This window comes from Elephantulus edwardii, unplaced genomic scaffold, assembly GCF_000299155.1.
Source record: "Elephantulus edwardii isolate Elephantulus edwardi_28Jun2011 unplaced genomic scaffold, EleEdw1.0 scaffold00284, whole genome shotgun sequence".
Taxonomy (NCBI): Eukaryota; Metazoa; Chordata; class Mammalia; order Macroscelidea; family Macroscelididae; genus Elephantulus; species Elephantulus edwardii.
Genome location: NW_006400034.1, coordinates 955,056 through 978,373, shown reverse-complemented (window position 1 = coordinate 978,373; position 23,318 = coordinate 955,056). Strand labels below are relative to the sequence as shown.

The 23,318-nt window shown below is 52.8% G+C and overlaps 1 protein-coding gene across 1 annotated transcript in view; it reads left to right on the top strand.

Moving 5' to 3' along the window:
• The window catches only part of SLC43A1 (solute carrier family 43 (amino acid system L transporter), member 1), a 42,060-nt gene extending 22,807 nt beyond the window's left edge, over nt 1-19,253 (top strand). Inside the window, exons 6-15 of the mRNA XM_006900447.1 lie at nt 1,872-2,005; nt 3,318-3,496; nt 6,207-6,353; nt 6,442-6,477; nt 6,705-6,843; nt 8,798-8,939; nt 9,449-9,522; nt 14,271-14,394; nt 16,650-16,776; nt 18,997-19,253. Coding sequence (XP_006900509.1) covers nt 1,872-2,005; nt 3,318-3,496; nt 6,207-6,353; nt 6,442-6,477; nt 6,705-6,843; nt 8,798-8,939; nt 9,449-9,522; nt 14,271-14,394; nt 16,650-16,776; nt 18,997-19,253 — 1,359 coding nt within the window. The remainder of the gene's footprint in view (nt 1-1,871; nt 2,006-3,317; nt 3,497-6,206; nt 6,354-6,441; nt 6,478-6,704; nt 6,844-8,797; nt 8,940-9,448; nt 9,523-14,270; nt 14,395-16,649; nt 16,777-18,996) is intronic.
• The last annotated feature ends 4,065 nt before the right edge of the window (nt 19,254-23,318 follow it).

The window sequence follows — 23,318 nt, the reverse complement described above, 5'->3', positions numbered from 1 at the left end:
AGTGTACTTGACACACAGCGTGGTTAGTGTACTTGACACACAGCGTGGTTAGTGTACTTGACACACACAGCGTGGTTAGTGTACTTGACACACAGTGTGGTTAGTGTACTTGACACACAACATGGTTAGTGTACTTGACATCACTGGATGGTGCCTGTCAAAATTATTGACTTGGCAAATGCTTTATCTGTATTTTGTGGCTGTTGGTTGCCATTGAGTCTATTTTCAACCTCATTCACAGTAGAAATGCTTCATAGGGTTTTCTGGCTATCATCTTTATAGGATTTTTCCACCATGGAGATGCTGGATGGGGCCAGTCACAAACCTTTGTATTTATTCATTTAATCATTGTCGTTGTCATTGGAACCAACCCACAGCTGACCCTCTAGCAGGTTTTCAGGGGCTGCAGTGACATGGGAGGAGGCTGCCCATCTTTCTTTCACGGAGAAGGTAGTGGATTTGAACCACCTGCCTTGGGCCTGACCTAACCACTTGGCCCTAACCTTTTTGTTAGCAGTGTTTCACTCTTTGTGCCACTAGGGGCTCCTTTCTAAGTTTTTACTGCAGCTGCAGGTCTGGGAGCTGGCTGGTCCTCTAGTGACCTGTTTCTGCTCAGTAGAGGTGGCCTCCACCATCCATCACAGGGCGGGCCCAGCCCACTGCCTTCTCCACAGCCTGTCTCCTCTGGTCTTCCCTGTGCTCCCTCTCCAGGCCCGCATCCTCTCTCCAGGCTTTCTCAGCTGCTCTCTGCCTCTGATCTTGCCCTCTCTAGTCTGTGATAGTGCAAACTTAATATGCTCACTGCTAACCAAGAGATTAGAAGAAGTTTGAGTCTACTCAGAAGTGCCTCAGAAGAAAGGCCTGCCAATCTATTGAAAAACCAGCCCTTGAGAACCGTACGGAGCACAGATCTGTCCTGGTTGGAATCCACTTGGTGGCATCTGCCTTGAGTTTTTGGTGTAGGATGTTGTTGACGTGGCTTCTGGAACAGTCCCTCGAAGACAGAAGGCTGGTCACTCCCCAACTACACAGCTTGCAGTGGCTCCCCATCATTCACAGAATCGAGTCCCCTCCTCTTTACAGGCCTTCACGGCCTCTGGAGTGTGGCCTCTTTACTGAGCAAAGAGTCTGTAGTCCTTTCAGAGGCTCCCAGCACTGGCTCTGAGCCAGATCCTGACAGGCAGACAGACACCGTCCCCAGCAGAGGATGTTGGGGGGCACAGGACAACAAGGCACCTGTGTTCACAGGGCTTCCACCAGCAGAAGGGCTGACGCACTTGAACAGAATCCAAAGCGGTACAGAACCTGCTTGTGGCAGGTTTGCCACACCTGGGAGCCAGCACCTGGGAGCGGCAAGATAAGCCCCACACGCTGGGTTTGCCTTTCCTCAGAGAACCCTCCAGAAAGGGGCAGCACAAATACGCCTACCTGGTTAACCCTGAGTGGTAGCTCGGGACTTCACACCCATGTGAACTGGGGGCTTCTGACATTTGTGAGGACTGAGCCACACTTTTTTAGGGGCGCTTGAGTGGAGAAGGAAGTAGGGAGGTGGATCTTCTAGAAGTGCTTCTTATTCCTGGCCTGGAGCTTCTCACCTTGTAAGGTGAATTCAGGAGTGGAGTAGAAGAAGCTTCTAAGACTTCAAAGCCTGGCTTCCCCTGAGGGCTAGAAGGGCCTGGATGAAATGATAGCAAATCATCGATCTGAAACCAAAGCCCTTCCCAGCTGGGCTGTGCCCTGGCCGAGGCCCCAGACCCGGGCAGTTCATTTGTTAGAATGCTCCAAGTGCTCGGTGTCTCCAGAGGGGATGGAGGCTGTATGCAGGGTGGGGTGCACCCCCTCACAGGCCTGTCCTCCCTATCCCCCCACAGCTCATCTACGATGCTGGTGTGACCTTCGTGGTCATCATGTTCACGTGGGCAGGCCTGGCCTGCCTCATCTTCCTGAACTGTGCCCTCAACTGGCCCCGCGAAGCCTTCCCGGCCCCCGAGGAGGCCAACTACATGTGAGTGTGGGGTGCTGGGGTGAGGAGTGTGGGGTGAGGGGTGTGGTGTGCTGGGGTGAGGGGTGTGGGGTGCCGGGGTACAGAGTGTGGGGTGAGGGGTGTGGGGTGCTAGGGCGCGAAGTGGGGGGTGCTGGGGCGCGGAGTGTGGGGTGCTGGGGTACAGAGTGTGGGGTACTGGGGCGCAGAGTGTGGGGTGCCGGGGTACAGAGTGTGGGGTGCTGGGGCATGGAGTGTGGTGTGCTGGGGTGAGGGGGTGTGGTGTACTGGGGTGCGGAGAGTGGGGTGCCAGGGTGTGGAGGCACTCTCTGCTGCAGTGTGACCGACATGATTTGTCTATGGAGTGGCAACCCCAGATTGGGTCCTCTGCTTGGCAAATCACCAGAGTTCTTGCCCTGCTTTTGCACCTGTGCCCTCCTGCAGGAGTTTCTCACTAAGACGTCAGGTACTAGGTGTTCCAAATTTACTGGTTATTATCCTTCTAGGATTTGACAATCCAGGTGAGGGTAGGAAAGACTGCCCCCAGCCACAGTGCAGATGCCATGTGGGCCCAGAAAAAATATAGCCAAGCAAGCACACTGAGGTGGCATTCATTGGGAGCCTACTCACTCTTTCATTTACAAGCAGTTTCTAAGACAAGAATCCTTTTGTCATTGTTGTTGTTGTTATGTACTGTCAAGTCGCCTGTGACCATAGCGACCCTATGTACAGCGGTTCTGAACCCAGTCCTATCCTGAGCCAGTCTCACTGATTCTGACACGCCAACTCCTATTACCCCAGTTATCCATTTCATCCGGGGTCTTCCTCTCCTGCACTGGCCCTCTGCCCCTCTGAGCATGATGTCCTTCTCTGAGGATCGGTCCCTTCTGGCCACATGCCCTAAGTAAGGGGGACAAAGCTTCAAAATCCTAGCCTCCAAGGAGAGACTTGGTTTCACCCAGACAGACCTATTTATTTTCTTGGTGGTCCATGGTACGTTCAAGACTCTTCTCCAGCACCACAACTCACAGGCATTGATTCTTCTGTCATCCCTTTATGAACCCCATTTTACAAAAGGTCAAGGAGAAAGGTCAAGCCTTACAAGGGATGCCTGAACTCCGTAAGGATAGAGATAGGCTGTCTGACTTCAGAGTGTGATTTTTCAGTGCAGCCATTTTCCTGGAAGTGATTTGTCTGTGCTTCACTGACTGGGCACCTTTGACTGTCCTGGACCAAGTCAGGCCTGTGGTGTGGGGCAAGGGGCCTCAGAGCCCCCAGGACAGGCTGAGAGGAGGGTCCTAGAGGGACTGTTTCCCATGTGCTCTCTCCCTGGCAGGAAGAAGATAAAGCTCAGTGGACTGGCCCTGGACCATAAAGTGACCGGTGACCGCTTCTACACCCACGTGACCAATGTCGGTCAGCGGCTGAGCCAGAAGGCCCCCAGCTTGGAGGAGGGGACAGACATCTTCATCTCATCCCAGGATGTCCGTGGCACCTCAGAAAACCCTTCTGAGAGTGAGTATCTGGCACAGCTGCCCACTTTGGGGACCACCAGGCAGCAAGTCCTGTGAGCACTGGGGTGAGACTGTCCCCCTGACCTCCTTCAGTGCGCGCAGGATGCTTCCACGCCATACCAAGTGTCCCTTACTCTTTGTTTGCCAGAGGTACAGAGAGTAATTCTTAGTGACACCCTGGCAGAGCAGAACCACCTCATATAATTTTCTTGGCTGTCATATTTACAGGAATAACTTGCCAGGTCTTTCCTTGATGCTGGGGGGGCATTCAAATCACATCTTTCTGGCTAGCAGCCCTCTACTTAAATCATTGCACCACCAGAACTCCCCAAACTCTCTTTTGCAGGAACTCTGAGCAGTTTCAATTCCGGGGGACTCTGTTGGGTTCCCAGGATGAGCGAGGTAGAAGCTGAATGGGCGGGCAGGGTCTTCAGGTGTCTGGGAGCAGATGAAATGAGTTCAACTTCAGGGAGTTTTACATCAGACACAACCGGGAGATGGCTGTAAGCCCCCTGCTGGCGATAGGAGGAACTGCGCTCTTTGCTTCCCTGCCAGCCAGGGGTTGGTTGGGGACATCTGCTTGTGTCTTTTCCCAGGGAAGTTAGTGAAGGTGAAATTGCATCACAGATGTAGGAGAAGCTCAGTATAAATGGCAGGTTGGTACACTGCTTTGAGAGGTGTTATCTTGACTCACCTGGGAAAATGTCAAATCTGCGTTCAGACTGGCCTGCCGCTTCAGTCATCACTTAACCTCAGAGCTACAGTTTCCTCATCTGTAAAATGGGCTCACAACCAGGTAGAAGATTTGGCTCAGTGGGATAGCACTTTCCAAGCATGTAACACGCAGAAACACCAGACCAAACAAGGTGCCTGTTGATCCCACCTCACGGCAACCATGTGTGTTTCTGAGTAGGACAGTGTGTTCCACAGAATTTCCTTCCTTTCTTTCAGTTGTGTTTATTTTACTGCTATTGAGAAAGCACATGACAAAACACATGCCAGTTTTAAAAACTCCAAAAAATCCACATGCCAATTCAGTTGTGTCTCTCTATACAGTTGTGTTACTTTGATGTCTCTAAACAGAGCAAGGAGGCCTTGGGGACAGCCAAGTCTGACCTCCACTAACTCCTCAAGGGCATCTCAACAGCATCCACAGCACAAAACCAGTCCCCAGGAGGTCAGCCACGTGCCCTTTACTCACCCACCTATTGATAATTCCAAAAGCGACGATACTACCCTACTGGGTTGGAAATCAGTTGCAATAGCTACAGAGACCTCACAGAAACATAATTATGGGGTTTAGTAGGGAAGTCAATAGGTTAAAACTCTGTTTGGCAAAAGGGTATAATTTCTCAGTCAGGACAGCTTCCGATGTTGCTTGCAGGCTCTTGAGCCTTCCAGCTGTAGGTGGGTGATATACAGAGCTCTCTTCGTGCCGTCAAATAGGGGAAGTCTATCCCTCACCCTAGGCCTCTACCAAGCACAGCCAAAGGCCCCTAGCACTGGTTCTGTGGGGCGCTGGTCCCAGGTCAGCTCCGTCTCACATCTGGTCTCTGGTTCTTTGCTGTAGCTGGGGTTGCTCTACTGTAGGTCTGGCTGGCTTAGGAATCTTTGGCCCCAAAGGGCCTGCACTGCGTTTTCACTGCACTGTCTAATGCCCTGCATTATTTGCTGCATCTTTCTTGCTGGGAGTGAGAGTCCCAAATGTCTGCCACTGAAGATCATCAATTTAAATTGGATAAAGTGGCAAAACTAGCCAGTTCCCCTGCTGGGTGGACTCATTCTGTTTCTATATGCTCACCCAGCTACATGATGAAGTCAAGGCCAATGGCGCCTCAGAATCCTTACTAGCAGTCGATAAAATCCTCATGGATCACTGTGGTGGGTCCTTAACCAGTGACGTAGCTGTGCAGCGTGGTTCTGTTGTACCTGGAGTCTCCACGGCCCGGGGCGGACTCCCCTGGCAGCTGGCACCACCAGCCCATGCCATTGCTGGGAGCTGGCTCCAGCTCATCACAGCCCTGTACGACAGATCACACACTGCCTGGTCCTGCACGGTCTGCACGGTGGCTCCAGGGCTTAGGCTCCTTGTCACGGTCACAGTCAGTTCACCTCGTTGAGGGTCTCCCTCTTCGCGGCTGGCCCTCCACTTTCCCAAGCATCATGCTCTTCACCAGGAACTGGCCCTTCTTGTTAATACGCCCAAAGTACAGAATCTCACATCCTTGTTTCTCAGCTGCATTCTGGAGAATGTATTTCTTTTTTTTTTTAAAATTAATTTTAATGAAAATTTACAGAGACTTTGGATTTCCATTCATTCACTTCTAAGAAAGATCTGCTTCTTTGTTTGTTGGTCCATGGTAAATTTATTCTTCTTTATTACTATGATTCAGATGCATCACTTCTTTGGTCTTCTTTGTTCATTGTCTGACTTTCACATGCCTGTGAGATTATTAAAGATACCAGGGCTTAGGTCAGATCTACCTGTGTCCTCAAAGTGAAGCCTAGGTCACCCGCAGGTGTTCTGCAGAGACAGTCAGAGCTGGGCCAATGAGACTGAACCTCTCATTTACAGCAGAAAGAAGCAGTCCAAGAGGAGATGTCCAAAGTCACAGAGTTAGTGCTTGAACTGCCGTTAGAATATGTAGGTTGGAGAGAACCGGGGAAATGAAGGCTTGGGGCTCAGGGGTACCCCTTTACTGTCTCCGCAGAGGCCATCCCCTTCTGCAAGAGCCTCTGCTCCCCCATTTTCCTGTGGAGCCTCCTGACCATGGGCATGACCCAGCTGCGAATTATCTTCTACATGGCCGCCATGAACAAGATGCTGGAGTACTTCGTGACTGGTGGCCAGGATAATGGTGAGGCGCTGCTGAGCCCGCTGGGGGCTGGGGGGACACAAGGGGGCCTCCCTGGCCAGGCTTTTCTCACCTCAGCTTCCTCCCACAGAGAACGAAGACCTGAGAAAAGGGGCAGAAGAAACAGGTAGGGGTGGAAGCTGGGATCCTTACCCGTCCGCAGGGGGCAGGGATGGTTGGTCCAGACCCTCCTTTGTCACTTGGGACATTTTGGGGGGCTAGGAATCTGGGGTCAGAAGGCTCTCTTGGTGCTCATTTCCCTCTACCAGAAGCGGGTGGTACAGCCCACTGAGGAGTGGGCACCCCTTGGGCCAAATCCTGACCCCACTTTCCTTCTCACCCCGCCCTGGCCAGTTGGATTCTATTCTTCCATCTTTGGGGCCATGCAGCTGTTGTGCCTGCTGACCTGCCCGCTCATCGGCTACCTCATGGACTGGAGGATCAAGGACTGCGTGGACACCCCCAAGGAGGGCTCTGGCCTTGGCGACACCAGGTGACCCACGCAGGGTTGGTGACGGCACGAACCTGTATGGGGGATTTTGCTTTCCAATCTGCTTGCACATCTGGTGTCTTGTTTTCATCCTCTGAGAGGCCTGCGAGAGCAGGACTGCCTCCCCATTTTACAGATGAGGAAACTGAGGCCCAGAGGGCATGGTTTCCTAGACAGTAAGGGACAACTCTGGCTAAGCGCCAAGCATCTTGTGTTGTCTCAGTCCCTGGAACGGAGGAGTAACTTCCTCAAGCTCTGGAAGCCTTATTACAGAGAGCATGCATGCAGGCCTCAGCGATACTGTACGTTTCACTCCAGACCACCACATAAAGCAAAGGTTGTGGTAAAACAAGTTACACAAGGCTTTTTTGGTTTCCCGGTGCAGAGAGGCTATATTTACGCTGTACTGAAGGGAGCTCTGGTGGCGTAGCCCGCAGGGAGTTGTGCTGCTCACGCAAAAGTCATGCTCCTCTGGCGGTTCAAATCCACCAGCAGGAGAAAGATGGGTGGTCTTCTCCCATGTGCTTTACAGCCTCAGGAACCCAACAGGAGGCCAGCTGGGAGTCAGTTCTGACTTGGCAGTGGTGTGTTTTGAGTTTTAGAGTTGCCTGTGAAATGTGTTATGGAAAAGGTTTGAAATACAGCGAGAATTACCAAAACCTGACACAGAAAGTGAGCACGTGATGTTGGGGAAATGGTGCCAACAGCCTTAGCGGAGAGTTGCCACGAGTCTTCAGTTTGTTTGGGAAGAGAGGAAAACAGAAGCATCTACTGAGTGTAACTGAGCAAAGCCCGGTAGAAGGAGGTGTGCCCGCACTGTCTCACCTTAGGGGTAGGACAGAGACAGCAGTGTGGAAGAGATGTGTGGCTCATGGCCAATTCCCCCCAAAGCTGGCATCTTGGATGGACCATTTAGAATGTGATACAGTTTCTGAGGGCAGGCTGTCTGGGGGTGACTGTACCTGGTGGCTGTAGTTTGGGTGTAGAGCTGAAGCCGTCAACAGTCCGAGTGTTAGCAGAAGAGGCCGGCCCTGCTTCTCGGCTCCCTCTGTGGCTGTTGGTAGAAAGCTCAGTCCTTCCCCTCAAGGATATCTCTGTAGGGCTATTGACAGCAAGACAGCTGATGTCCCCCAGAGCAAAAGGCAAGCCAGAGAGGGCGAAGGAGAGAAGACAGCCAGGATGGGAGCCCCGGGGCTTTAAGAACCCAGTGTCAGAATGGTACACATCACGTGGGCCCGTATTCTGTGGGTCACAGAGCCTGATGCTGGAGCTGTGGGGGAGCCAGCCAAGGGTGTGCCATCAGGAGGCAGGGACCCCACTGAGGTGTGAATGCAGACAACTCTTGCTCGTGGTGTGTTAATCCAATTGTCCCTATTGGCATAGGCCACGCCCCAGCTTCCTCCCCTGCCCTCTGCTCCTGATGGCCAGCGTCCATTAGCAGAGACAGATGGGGCAGCATGCTCACACCCTGGCCTACTGACCTCTCTGCCAGGCTGGCTTGAGCACGCCTTGATCACGTCAGATGTGCATGCAGGGGGTTCTGCTGGGAAATGGGGGTGTCAAGCTACCTTCCCCTGGATGGCTTCTGCCCGTCAGGCTGGGTGGGGAAAGACGCCTTCCTGAGGCTTCTAATGAGATAGGGTTAGAACTCAGTGTTCCCTACCTTATCCCGCTTCCATGCCTCTCAGTCTAAAGTGTGTGTGAGACAGACAGCCGGAGTGCTTGTCAAAAAGCAGATGCCTGGCCCCTCCCCCGAGACCCTGCAGTCTGGGTCAGAGCCTGGGAACCTGCTTTCTGAGGAAAGCCCCAGGTCCTGCAGGTGTCGTTGGTTGGGGCCATTACTAAGCTGGAGACCTGTGTTCTATGTCTTCATCTGCCCATCAGCAGGGGGCGGGGCCAGGCCAGGTATTCCACTGGGGAGGTCGAGGCAGCGGCCTGTAACTGTTTGTCCCCTCAGGGACGGGATGGTCGTCAAGCCCATCAGACTGCGCTACCGCAAGGTCCAGAAGCTCACCAATGCCATCAACGCCTTCACCCTGACCAACTTTCTCCTCGTGGGGTTTGGCGTCACCTGCCTCATCAGCAACCTGCACCTCCAGGTACCCACCGCCTCCCCCCACCCCAATCTCCATGGAGTCCATTTCGCCTTCTAATGCCCCTAGAGGACAGAACCCAAATGCCTGTAGGATTTCTTTTTTATTTTTGGTGCCATGACTCGGATGAGAACCAAGGTTACTGTGGTGCGTGTAGGGTTTCTAAGGCACAGCTCTTGGCGGAAGCACACTGCCACGTCTTTCTCCCATGCAGCAGCTAAAGGCATTGAACCTTCTGCATTTATCTTAGTCTCCCAGGGCATAATCACTGCACCACCGGGGTGCCTTCTCTCTGCCCTCAGGGCTCCCCAAGGGGTGTCCCACCGTCACTTCTCCTTGGGGACTCAAGGTTGTTTTATGGATTCTTGGGAAGCGTGTCTACAGGTTTTGGTTTGGTTGGAGCGGGTAGGAGCATGTGGGTGGGCTCAATGGGGACCCTCCTCCTCTTCTCCCCCACCCCTCCTTCCTCCTGCCCACACACCATCTCACAATGGCCTCTCTCTTCTTTGTTCCAGTTCGTGACCTTCATCCTGCACACCATGGTCCGGGGTTTCATCCACTCCGCCTGCGGTGGTCTCTACGCTGCTGTGTAAGTCAGCTGGGACATGCTTCCCCAACTGGAGAGTCCCAGAGCAGAGATGCAAGGGCCTTGGGCAGCCCTACATGTCCTGAGTCCCGTCCCCTGCAGACACCCCCTTCTCCCAGCTTTCCCAGCTCCTGTGTTTGGGGCTAGGACAGATGTCTCAGAGCTGATGGTCACTGTCCATCTGTGGCCCTCACCCAGCCGCGCTAGTGATGAGGAGTTCACTTCCTCTAAAGCAGCCTGTCCCTTATGGGATGACCTGTAGCCAGAAAGGTCCTTCTGAGAAGAACCTGAAATGCTTATTTGTCATCTTAGTTTCTTCATGCTGATATAACAGGAAAAACTACAAGGGGGGTGGCTTTAATGAACAGAAACTTATTTTCTCACAGTCTATAAAAAGTTGATTCTAATGCATGACAATCCGAACAGGACAGAAGAGATTTTCAATTCCAAAGAGTTTCCAAGGCTCTTCTCTTTACCGAGTGGCATAGTCCATAGGGATTTGGCTCTGTTAACACAAAGGCCTCTTGTCTCTGGCGATTCGAGTCTGTCACCCTCTCCAGGAGAAAAAGATGATAGTCTCCTCCTGTTAAGATTGACAGCCTCTGTTGCTAGGAGTTGGAACCAACTTGTTGGCAGTGAGTTTTGAATCTTTATGAAAGGAGACTGCCACATCTTGTTTCAGCTGGTGGCTTTGAACCACCGACCTTCCAGTTAGCAGCTAAGTACTTAACCACTGCCCTACGAAAACTCTCTCACAGGTGGTTGTTGTTAGGTCTGGTCAAATTGGTTCCAGCTTATCACAACAGAACGAACAGTGCCCGGTCTTGCAGCATCCTCACAGTCGTTACTCTGTTGGAGCCTGCTATTGAACCACTGTAACAATCTGTCTCACTGAAGGTCTTCCTCTCCTGCTGACTCTCTCCTTCTCCAGGTCCTAGTCCCCCTTGATAACACATCCAAAAGATGTGAGGCAACACTTTGCTTCTAATGAGCATCCTGCCTCTTCTTCCACAGCAGATTTGTTTGTTCTTCTGGCAGCCCATGGCGTAGTCAGTATCCTCTAACACCACGATTCAAAGGCTCAATTCTTTTTGGTCTTCCTCATTTATTGTTCCATTTTTACCACAAATACGGTGGCCCGAGAGAAGCTTGCCTCAGTCTCCAAACTGACATATTTGCTTTTTAACCCTTCTGCGAGGTCTTTTGCAGCCAGTACAACATGGCATTTAATTTCTTGACTGTTCTGCATCCATGGACCGTGACTGTGGATCCAAGTAAGAGGAAATCTTTGACAGCTTCAGTCTTTCTGCTTATTGCTCCAATTGAGAGAGTTTTGTTTCTTTATGCTGAGGTGTCATCCATACTGAAGGAGTATTGATATCTAAGGATTTTCATCAGTAAGTGCCTCGGTTCCTCTGTTTTCAGCAAGTAAGGTAGTGTCACCTGCATATAGCAGGTAGGTAGTTAATCTTCCTCTATTCCTTATGGCATCTTTTTTTTTCACACAGTCTAACTGCTTGGGTTAATCTGCCCAGCACAGAGATTGGATAAGTGTGGTGGAATGATACAACCCTGATGCACATCTTCCACGATTTTAATGATACAAAAATGATTTTTCATTATACACTATCCCCTTGTTCTGTTCAAATGTCTGCCTCTTGGTTTCAGTACAGGTTCCACCTGAATACATTTAAATGTTTTGGAATTCCCAGTCTACCAGACTGTTATCCACAGTTTGCTAGAATTCACACAGTTGAATGCTTTTGCATAGTCCGTAAAACACAAGTAAACATTTTTGTGATATTCTCTACTTTCAGCCAAGCTCCATCTGACATCAGCCAGCTTGATTTTTGGCAGTTCCCTGCTGATATGGTGCTGCTTCTTCTTTTAAATGATCTTTAGCAAAATTTTACGTGCATGTGATGTTAATGATACTGCTTGATAAATTCTGCATTCTGTTGGATCACCTCTATTTGGAATGGGCACAGATATTGATCCCTTTCAGTCAGTTGACCAAGTTCCTTGGCATGGATGAGTGAGCGTGTCCAGGGCTGCGTCTGTTTGCCGAAGCACCTCAGGAGGAATTCCTTCCATTTCTGAAGGTGATTTCTCACCAGAGTTTTTGGTGTTGCTTGGACTTCTCCCTTCAGTATCTTTGATTCTCCATCATAAGCTCCCTCCTGAAATGGTTGAAAGTTCAATTCTTTTTTTGTTCCAATGACTCTACGAATTCATCCCAGCTTCTTTTAATGTTTCCTGAATCATTCATTGTTTTGCCATTTAATACTACCCCTCAAGGTGTCACTTCTTGGCTGATAGTGAATCAACTGCTGATTTATGACAGCCTCATGCATGGTGGCTTCAAACCTTTGTGTGGTGTAGAATTTTCACTGGCTGATTTTTTTTTTTAAACCAACGTGTCAATTTCTAGGCCTTTTTTCCTAGTCTTTCTCCATCTGGAAGCTGAAGCTTGTTCAGCATGATAACAGCATTCAAGCCTCCTTGGAAAGATAGGTGGAGACTTGCACTCGAAGTGTTCTGAGTGGGAATCAAATCCAGATCTGCCACATGGCAGGGGAAAATCTTACCACTGAAGCCCCACTGCCCACTTGTCCAACCTTGTAGGCCATTACAGAGCCTTAGCTTTGATGTGAGTGGAGCAGGGAGATGCCCTGCTCAGGTGTCACGTGAGAGGATTCGTGACCTGTGCTGTATAGCTTTCCTACTTTACACAAGACAGCCCAGGACCCCTCACTGTAAACATCAGGCCCTGCTGACTGCCTCTCCCTGTGTGTGTGAAACGGAACCATAGGACTTCACAGCGGAAATGGTAAAACCACAATCAGTACCCAGAGCTCACCCTGGGCGGGCTCTGTACCAGTCACTTACCCAGCCCCTTCTCTTAGCCTCACTGTAGCTGCCTTTGCCAGAGGTCAGCTGTTCCTTCAGACCCAGCCCACTGACACTCCTGTCAGCTCCACATTCCAAATGCTGGGATTCCCCCAAATCTGACCGCTTCTCTTCACTCTGTCCTCTGTTATCCTGGTCTGAGCCCCTGGCCTCCCAGCTTGCGTTACTGCCCAACCCCTAACCCCTGAATGGTCTCCCCCCTCCCTGCCCTGGCCCTCCTTCAGTCTATTTATAACGCAGGCACTTGAGTCACCTGTTAAGACATAACTCACTTCACACCACTCTTGTTCTGAGCACACAGCTCAGAAAACCAAAAGGCTTCCCTCGGGCTGGAGAGACCCAGAGGGCACTGGGACCCCGCCAGCTCTCTGCCTGCTCCTTCCTGGCTCCTTTGCTCCCAGCTCCCAGTCTTAGTTCTCTAGAGCTGCTGTCACAGAAGCAAACCAGGGCAGAAGTCTGGGTTCAGGGCACCGACTCAGGCCCAAGTCTGCCTCCCCTGTGTGTGCTGTGGGGAAGGCCCTTGCCTCTCGTCCTTCTGTCCCTTCATCCCTTGTCCGTCTTCATGTGGCGTGTGTCTTCTGGAACTTGGTGCTTCCCTCTTCTGGGCCCACTTGTCTCAAAGGTGATTTCAATTTGAGAGACACTCTGTGCTGACTGACATCTCATTAACATCATAAAGTCATGTTTTGGTGAACTCTCCCTGGTTTTGTTGTTGGGAGATGTCATTGAATCAGCTCCGAATGTCACACACACAACAGAAAACCCACAGGTCTGACCCCGCCCTGTCCTCACAATCTCCACTGTGCTTCAACCTCTTACTGTGGTCAGTGTGTCAACGCATCTCCTCTTCAGGGTCTTCTCTTTCACTGACCCCCTTTTCCAAGCATGAAGTCCTTTCCCCAGGACTCGCCCCTCCTGACGATAGGCTTTGGGTGTGTGTGGCCGGCCGGGTCTCCCCATCCTTGTGTCTAAGGAGATGTCTGGCTGAGCTTCCGGGTGCCGTTGGCACCCACACTGCAATAGGACTTCAGCCTTATTTTAGGAGCACCCAGTTCAACCCGTCACACTCCCCTTCTTCTGCTCTGGCTGGATGGGCCCCCTCACTTCTCAGAAACCCCAAGCACACTCCTCATTCGGGGCCTTTGAACCTGATACTCATTTCTGAGAAGCCTTCCCCCCAGAAACCCCGAAGCCCATGTCCTCACCTTCTTTAGGTCTTTCCTAACTGTCCCCCTCTTGGGGACCCTGCCCTGGGCCATCCTGCACAGCGCCCGAGACGTAGCAGGAGCTTGACAAATGTCTGCAGAAAGAGTAAATGAATCTGGGAAAGGATGGTGAGCATGGCGGCCTGCGTGCAGCACGTCGCCGGTGCAGCTGAATTATTGCTGCAGATATGGTTGAATCGGTGACTGTTTTCTTATATATGTTCTCACACAAAGGAAGAAAAAAAAAAGCAAACAACCCGAAGAGGGTCATGTGGTCGCTGTTTACTAGCAGAGGAAACGGGTCGGGGAGATTGGAGCTGCTGTTTGCTGAGTCGACTCTGACTCCTCGCTCTAGGACAGAGTAGAAATGCCCTGTTTGTACTGTTCAGTGAAGCAGACTGCCCATCCTTCTCCCTCCGAGTGGATGGGGGCCTCGAACCACTGACTGCAGGTGCCAGAAACCCCAAAGTCATGGTGTGCACCCTCGAAGCCAAGGGACCTTGTGTTGGGCAGCCGAGGCCTCAGCACCCAAAAAGTGCACGCCAGGAAATGTCTGGGGGAGTTCAGAGGGGCACAGGGCTGTGGGGGGGCCAGGGAGGCAGCTCCCCTCTGATGCTGGGGTTTCTTCTTCCGCAGATTCCCTTCTAACCACTTTGGGACGCTGACAGGCCTGCAGTCCCTTATCAGTGCTGTGGTCGCCCTTCTCCAACAGCCGCTCTTCATGGCCATGGTGGGACCCTTGGAAGGAAACCCCTTCTGGGTGAGAACCGGGCTGGTGGGGAGGGAGCTGGAGCTCCTTTGTGGGGTACAGTGAGTGAGTTGGGGGGCTGGTTTATGATAGTCTCCATTCTAGTCTCATGGCAGCAAGAAGGACCCCTCTGTAGGGGTCTCCCAACCTGGCTGTCCAACAGAACTTCTCAACAGGATATTACAGAGAGGCTCCCCTGCCCGCCTACAGACGGGTCTCTGGGCCCCTGGGGCAGCAGTCTGTGATTATCATGAGCTTCCTGTGACTTGTGGCCCACTTCTGACCCCAGAGTCTGGATTCAGCAGCCAGTTCAGTGTCTCCCCCCAATGCAGGGGTTCCCTCTCCAGCACCCCTCACAGAGACTCCTCCCTTAGAAGGAACACTGCGTTGAGGGCGTGACCACTTCTGGACAAGCCCCAAACCAGCATCACAGAGTCACTGGACTTGGGGTGACCCCATGTGTGAATTCCAATTCATGGGGACCCCATGTGTGACAGAGTAGAACTGTTCCTTGGGATTTTCTTGGCTGTAGTCTTTTTTTTTTATTGTTGTACATTTTCTTTTTCCCCATCCCCCAGCCCACCCCACAGAGCACCCCTTGTTTCAGATTGTCGTCATGCACATAATGCCTAGTCATGTATTCCTTTCATACAGTCCTTGCCCTCATCTATTCTAATGTTCATTATCTATCTGCTCTTTTCCTACTCTCTCCCTGAACCCCGTCTCTGTCCTGTTTTATAATAGTGATGTTATGCAGTCTTTGTCCTTTTGTGACTGAGATATTCCACTCAGCATAATGTCCCCCATGCTGTGAAAAGTTTCACGAGTCCATTGTTTTCCAATGCTGTCTTGGCTATAATCTTATTGGAAACAACTCACTAGGCCTCTTTTGTTTGATGCCATGGGGTGGGTTTGACCCGCTGACCTCTAAGTTAATAGTTGAGTGCAAACTGTGCTACCCAGGGGCCTCCCTGTGGGAGGAGCTGTGTCCTGGTCAGAAAGGCCTTGCTTGCACTGAGCTGACATCTGTGCTCAGGAGCTGATCGCCCCTCCTGAAGCCCCACCTCCCAGAACCCTCCCTTCCACGAGAATCCTGGCATAACAGCTCCCGTTTACCAACCCAGGCACACCGAGTACTCCGTTTTCATCCGCTTTTCCCCCAAACCGCTCTGAAAAGGAGGCACTTGAAGTTGTGATTACTTGATTGAAGTAAAACTAGGAAGTTCAGCCCATGGTTTGAGCCACTTTCCAGGATCACCCAGGCCTGTCTTCCCTCCACACCCGTGTCCCAGCTCCTTTATCTGCCCAAGAGCCTCCCTCTTCTCACCAGCCGCCTGGATCTCCCAAACCAGCCCTGACTGGTCACTGTCCCCAAAGCTTGAGGCTCGTACCATGAGGCCATGTTTCAGGAGCAGCCTGACCTGCCTATGCTCCTACGATGCTGTCTCCTCCTTGGTCCACTCACATGGAGCCCTGTTGCCCTGTTGTACGAGCACTGAGGTCAGCTGGTGTTCAAGCCAGGCTCTGCCACTTATTAAACCTGCCCGACTATTCCCATCTCGGGGCGGCATGCACGGAACAGTGATTGGCTTAGCCTGTTACTGTCAGGTCAATGTGCATGGGAGTTGGACTGCTCCGTGGGTTTTTCTGAGCTGTCCCTTTACAGGAGCAGATCACCAGGTCTTTACTCCTTGGTGCCTCTGGGGACACTTGAACTCGAAGCTGCGCTCCAACAAGCCGTTCAAGTCCACGGGAGAAGGGTGGGCAGATGTGATAAAGTTCCTCTGAAAACCCTCTCGAGGGTCAGCTACGGATCAGTTCTGACTCGATGGCCCACAACAATAGATGAATTACAAATCGTGTGTGTCAGTCAAGGAGCTGCTTGGCACATAGGAAGTACACGATATGGGGTAGCTCAAATGGTTACGCACTCAACTACTAATTGAAAAGGTTGGCAGTTCAAACCTACCCGGGGAGACACAGAGCTGGCTGGCTGCTTTCAGAAGGTCACAGGCTCTGGATAACTCTAGGTTGTCAGTTCAACTCTGCATACATGGGGTCATCGTGGGGTGTAATCAACGCAGCACTGCTAACAACAGGCGCATCATAAATGCACACAGTAAAGGCTCGTTCCAGGGATCCTTCTGGCCCGGGATGTGGAGCAAAAATGACTGTCCTCTATCTTCCCTGATACAGATTCAGGGGTGTCCCTCAGGGTGACGAGCGCAGATGTACCTCCTTAACTCCTCTTCTTCCTTGTCCTAAAGGTGAACCTGGGTCTCCTGGTCTTCTCGCTCCTGGGATTTCTACTACCCTCCTACCTCTTCTACTTCCGTGCCCGACTCCAGAAGAAGTACGCGTCGGGCCAGGAGGACCTACAGAAAGTCCTGACAGGCTCGAGTTGACCGTCTAACTCTGACCACCCAGGCCCAGAGACTTGAGTGACACACAGCCAGGCCTCACCAACCAAAGGGAATGCCCGTGTCACAGGTTACCTGTAACTTGGGCACAAAGCCAGGGGCTGTGGATTTATAAATACCCAGAGTTCTATTTTTATAGGGATTTGCAAAAAAGAAGGGGGGGAAAAACCTTTAAAAAAAAAAAAACCACCTCCCAAAGCAACGCTCCATTGACTGAAGACAGCCTCCGTGCTGGAGGGCCTGGCCATATGGCCTTTCTCCAGGGACTGGCGGACACACGTTCCCTGGTCCTTTATCATGGTGACTCCTGGGGACTTGTGGGGTCTGCACACAGGTTGTTGCTAAGGTCCCAGCTACGCAGTGCCAGGAGGGTGCACGTGTGCACGTGTGTGCATGAGTGTCTGTGCATGTGTGTGTGTGTGTGAGTCCACGCGTACATAACCTTTCCTTCTGAAGGAAAGGAAACAGAGGGTGCTGGCTGTGTCCCGAGAGGAGTGTTGGGGACAAGCTCCCCTCTGGGGCCTGGAGGGCCCGTTCCCTCCCTGGTGCTGCTGCTTGTAGGTCTTAAGAGGAAATAAAAAGGGAAGTGAGAGACTGACTGGTGTGGACTGTGCTTTGGGGTGGGTGGATGGCTTCCACCTCTCCTCTCTTCTCACCCAGCCTTAGCTGGGCATTAAGTGGGACACTTGGAGTGCTAGTTTGTCCCTCTCTGTCTGGTTCACATCCCTGCTCTCAAGCAAGCCCTTGGGGCCTGGAGAGAGAGAGTATACCTCCCGCCTCCCCCTCCACTTCTTAGGCTGGGGAGACATGTAGCGGGGTGGTCTTTCTCCCAACAGCTGGATGCTTTAGAAAGCTTGTGGAGGGCTTATACCAATGCCTCTGAGGCGGCGGCGGTGGTGTGCTGCTGCTGAAAGTAACACTTCTTCCTGGCCTCCTAATTTATCTTCAAACTCCATGCAAATGTTGAGCTCCACTTTATACTATATTTACATTTGCTTTTAACATTAAAGCGAGCTTTTAAAATTACCTACATCGAGGGAAAACAACATCTTTGAGGAAAGGAACTTCCAGGAAGACGTACCTTATTTATCCCGGGCCTTCTGGAGTCCCCTGGTGCACCTGCTGGTGCCCTGGGCCATGATGAGCCTTGGAGGCTCTTACAGTAAGGCCTGGATTGTTACGGTGGGGCGGGGCCACCAATATTTGAGGATAGGTGAGTGCTCTACACAGGAGCCGTTTAATCCTCCCTGTAGCCCAAGAGATGGATGCTGTCATCCTTGTGGTGCAGGCTGAGGGGACAAGCTCTGAAGACTAAGACACACGCTGACGTGCACACAGCTGTACGTGGTACAGTCCACAAGAGCACTGGTAGAGAGGCCCCATGTGTCGCCTTGGCTCCCCCAGTCTCAGCTGCCGACTCGGGACTGAATGTGCCTTTTCGACCCCCCTCCAGCAACCCCGGTGGGAATGTACTCTTGAGTCAGTTCTTACACAGAGGCCCTACAGCACAGAGTTCACTTGTCCCATGGGGTTTCTTTATGGAAGCCAACTGCCAAATCATTTCTCCTGCTGAGTGGCTGCCAAGTTCAAACCACTGGCCTTTTGGTTAACAGCTGAGCCTTCAACCATGACACCATCAAGGCTGTTAAAAATCCAGGAAAACCTCAAATGTTAGGGCTGGAAGACAAAATTTAATCATCAGCCATTCCTCCCCACCCCTTTAATTTTATGAGTTCATAAAACAGACCTACCCACACATTTTTGCAGAGGAGGAAACCTGTCCAGAGGGGTTTGGACACTGGATAAAGTCACCCAGCAGATGCCTGTTTCCTCTGAGCCCAGGTTCCTGACTTCCAGTTCACTGCACTTTGTGCAAAATAGGCAAGCATCCACCAGTGGAACCGGCTGCTTCCCGGGGTACCTGCGTGCGTCTCCCTGTGGCTCCCTGTCCTGAACCCTTCCTTTTTGAAAACCTTAGAGCTGGTTGTGAGGTGCTAAGAGCAGTCCAGATTCAGGGTGAGGTCAGGTGGTGGAGACCAGGCTTGTGCACCGGGGACGCGGCGCGGCCAGCAGGCGGCGCTGCGTGGCTGCGGCTGGCACAGCCTGGGACGAATTGGAGATGAAGGGACAGCGAGCTGGGAAGGGACCTTTTCCTCGACTCCGCTTACCCAGGACCCTGCCTTGTCCGCTCTAGCCTCGCTCTCCCCGGCTTCTGAGATATCCCCTTCTCTCGCCCTTTCCAGCGATGTCCCCAGTCCCACTGACCCTCAGAACAGAAGGAGGGGTTCTCGGCGCTTGTCCCTGCCCATCTGGTGCTGGGGACCCCGAGTGGACGTGACAGCAGCCTCGGCCTCCTGGGGAGAGTGTCTCCGCCCCGGGGAGTTTGGGGAGGGGGCTGGCAGGGGCGGAAGCGTGCGGGAGCCGTGTTTGTCGCTCGGCACTGCCGAGTAGAACAGATGGCCTGGGAGGGGAGACGGTGCGTGGCGGGGAGGAGGAGGGGTGCGGGGGCCGGAGGATGCGGAACGAGGAATTCGACGCCCCGAATCTCCCAGGAGAAGCCCCCACCCATCTCTTCCCAGAAACAGGGGGTGGGAGCGCCCGGCTTCCTGGAGCGCCCGGCCTCTGGCCCACGCCCTGCGTCCGGGCTGTGTGCCCTGCGCCCCAGCTCTGCGCCCTGGCCCCCGGTGGGTCAGGTCTGCGGGAGCGGCGGGGAGAGGGGGCGAGCTCAGGACCGCAGAGCTTGTGGGGAGAACCAGTTAATTGGAACTTTATGCAGATGAGCTGGGTCTGTCGGAGGGGACAGGGGCTGGGAGCAGGTCAGAGGCCAGGGGTCCAGAGTTCCGGGGAGACGGTGGTGGCAGTGCAATACGTACCCCATCCTATCGCCCAGCCTTGAGGAGTGACATTGGCTCTAGAAACGGGGTGGGGACTTCGTGGGACTCTTCCTGAAGTTGGGGCCTTAGGTCACCTGGCGCAGAGGACAGGGCAGGGGCGCTCTGCACGTGTCTGCTTGGCTTCTGGCCGCCTTCCTGGGGGTCACTTCGTTGGGCCCCCTCCAGTCGGTTCCAGGCTGCTCTCAGACGTCTCTACCCTTTCTTCTTCGTCCGCACCCTTTATCCCTGTCCCTGGCACCTTCCTCCCTCTCCACAGGGGAGGGTTTTCTGTAACTTCCAAGTGTTACAGGAAGGGCTGGGGAGGAAGTGAGGGGGCTGGTGTCTAACTTAACTACCTTTATCTTCTGCCCGTTCCCTGCACCAGTGAGGGGACATTTTGCAGACTACCTTGCTTCATAACTCCGACCCACTTGCTCAGATGCAGATTCCTAGGCTGGGCTCAGAGGACTGATTCTTAAGTCTGAGGAGAATGGGAACCTATATCAGAGCAGCTCCAAACTGGAATAAAAAATGCATGGTTCTCAGTTTCACAAACACTGGGCTGGAATGATTGAACTTGAACCCTCTTGGCCCACCCTACCCCGACCCTTTCCCTTCTGCTCAAGGCTGGCATTTCTTCTTCCTCTATGATGGTGCCAGGCCTGGGGAAAGTGCTCAAGGAAGGAGAGAGACAGAGACACACGCAAACAGAGACAGAAAGAGAGAGAGATACAGAGAGAGAGGGGGAAAGAGAAACACCGGTGGGGGGGGGGGAGACGGAGGGAGGACAACCTTACACTTGACTTTTCTCTCTCCTCTACCTGCCTCCTGCTCCTGGATCAGTGACACCCTGACCTCTCTCCTCAACAGCCTGACCCTGCTGCTTTTCTGGTTCCCTCCTGGTTTCTCATTTTAGGTTTAGGAAAGCCAGAGGGTCTTGGAGGGGGCAGCTTGGATCTGGGGTGGCGGTAGGGTGGATAAAGAAAGCCCCTGCCTTTAAAGTTAAGGGCCAGAAGCTTCTCAGGATTTCAAGGGCGGCAACAATAACCATGTAGAGACAGGTCACCTTTCCACAGCACTAGTGCTCTGTCCCCATGCAGCAATTCATTTCAGGCAGGTATCGTTTTCCTCTGGCTTTCATAGGAAGAAAAGGGTGCTCAGAGAGGTTAAGCAACTGACCCAAGGTCACACAGCTAGTAACCACTCATGCATGTACTGCCCCCCAACCCATTCCCCAAGTGTGGTCACTCTGGAGCCCAGTGGACAGCTGTCTCAGGCGTGCCCCCCAGCCCTCCCTCGGGGCTAGTGAGAATAGGCAAAGGGCAGCAAGCATGGGGATGAAAGCAAGCTCCGGTTTCGGAACATCTGACAGGTCTGGCTGGAAGCATTAAAAATTCATGCAGAAACCTGACCCCCGCTGGGCCGTGGGCCTGCCACCTGGCCTGGCTCTGGCCCAGTGGCCTCTCTGAGTCTGGGGGCAAGTTCCTTTCTGTAGTGTCCTGGGTTCCAAGTCCTTCTTGAAGTCTTTGTATTTCGGAGGAGAGGGGTTCTCTCCTGGGCTAGGGATTCAAAGTCAGCTAGCAGTTCAGAAAGCAGGGCACAGAGCCCTCCCCCCCTCCACCACCCGAGGCCTGGGGTGTAAGAACCTTAGAGGCTTAAGGGTTTATACACCCTGTCATCTGGCGTCATTCTGGTCCTTTCCGCAGACAGGGAGCTGCTCACTCTCAGTTTAGAATGAAGACTGACTGTGCTTCTCAAGGTGGCCAGTAGGGGGCAGTCACCTACTTGTCCTGAGCCTCTGGTGGTGACTTTGAAGGGAGGTAACAGAATCCCCAGGTAGGGCCAGTGACACCTGGCCTGGGGGATGGGGCTCTGGAGTCTGTGGTCTGAAGAGAATGGGGTTTCATCGTTTGGTAGAAACTGAGGCACATTAGAGTGTATTCCCGGTAGGTGTGTAGATTCAGAGCGCGTGATCACCGATTGGCCAGATAAGATCATTCTCTGAGAGTGAAGGTTTGGGACGAGGCCATGAGTGAGGGGGTTAGAAGAGCAGCCTGGACCACTCTGAGGGCCTTTTGATGTTCTGCTAAGATGTCTCTGTCTTTAACATGCAGGCACCCAGGTTCCTGAGTGACACGATGACATAGATTTTGTCAGATGGATCTGGCCACCCCAGGCAGGCTGGGTAGGAGGGAAGGAGAGTCATGTGTGGGGAAGCCAGTGAGGAGCTATTGTTATTTTCGCCTCCATTCTAGGCATGAGGTAATGAGTTGGAGCAGGGAGCTGGTGGGGGGATGGAGAGGAAGGGGTGGATCAGGCTGGGAGGGGGACTGGGGACGGGGTAGATGTGAAGGAGATGCAAGAAAAAGAGTCACGGCTACAACCAGACTCCACGTATGGTGCATGAGGAACCCTGGTGGCGTAGTGCGTTAGGTGCTGGGCTGAGAATGGAAAGGTCAATGGTTTGAACCCACCAGCCACTCCTGGGGAGGAGGAGGCAGTTTGCTACTGAATAAAGATTTTACAGCCTCTAAAATCCAGTGGAGGGGTGCCATGAGCCCAAATCCACTCAAAGGCAGCGTGTATGTGTATGTGAGGAGATTTGGAGAGAATACAAAATGGGGTACACTTGGAATGTGGGTGGTGTGAGTTTTGTATCTTTCCAGATTTGGCCTGGTCTCTTCCCCTCTGAGCCACTGTGTTCACACCACAGCATTGGGGGTGGGTGAGTGTTGGAGTGCATGGCCTTAAAGGTCCCTCTACTTCAACTTCAGGGTGTGTGGTTACAAGAATCTGGGGCGTCTGAAGAGGCTGAGGGGGGGTCTGTGTGTGGGGCTGTGTCTTGGATCTGGGTCCTGGTTGAGTGAGAGTACCTGCCTACTGGTACTGGGGGTGCATCTGCCTGTGTGTGGGCCCCGCGGGTGCCTGGTGTGCCTGCACGTGCTCCGCAGCTCCGTGCAGGCGTGGGTGTGCACGTGATGGGCGTCCGTGGGTCTGTCTGGGCTGGTGGTGGTGGAGGTGGGGGGGCCGGAGAGCCTGGCTGCTGCCGGCTCCTTCCTGAGACTCACACACTCCTCCTGCTCTCGCTGTTCTGAAATAGCATCTGGACTGAAGGCCCATGAATATTTCACAACGATAATTCTGTGACCTGGACAGCCTGCTTCTGAGTTACCAGCATCCCCCTCCGCGCTGCCCAGGCCCCAGCCGCCCCGCCCCTCCCCTCCCCGTCAGACCTCCTGCTTGGCTGGCCCCCAGCTGGGCGTGTGAGCTGCCTCAAAGCCAGCCTGACACAGCCCCTGGGAGATCCCAGCCTCAGAACTCCTGGGTTCCTGACCAGCTGCTTCCACAAACCCTCCACATCTCACACCCTTATTCAAGCTCCCCCTGACTCAGTTCTGCTTCCACGTTTATGACTTCCTTGATGCAAGTCAGCAAAGGGCAGCCTCTCTCCTTGAACCCTAACATCCCTGTCCCCATCTATCTTTCCATCACCACATTCCAAGCTAGGTTCTTCCCCCCCCCACTTTTTTTTTTATTGTATTACTTTTACATATACCGTCAAATCAGATCTGACTGGTACAGGAGGAGATTGCCTCCTCCTTTTCCAGCAGAGCATCTGGTGGATTTGAACCGCGTTCCTCTG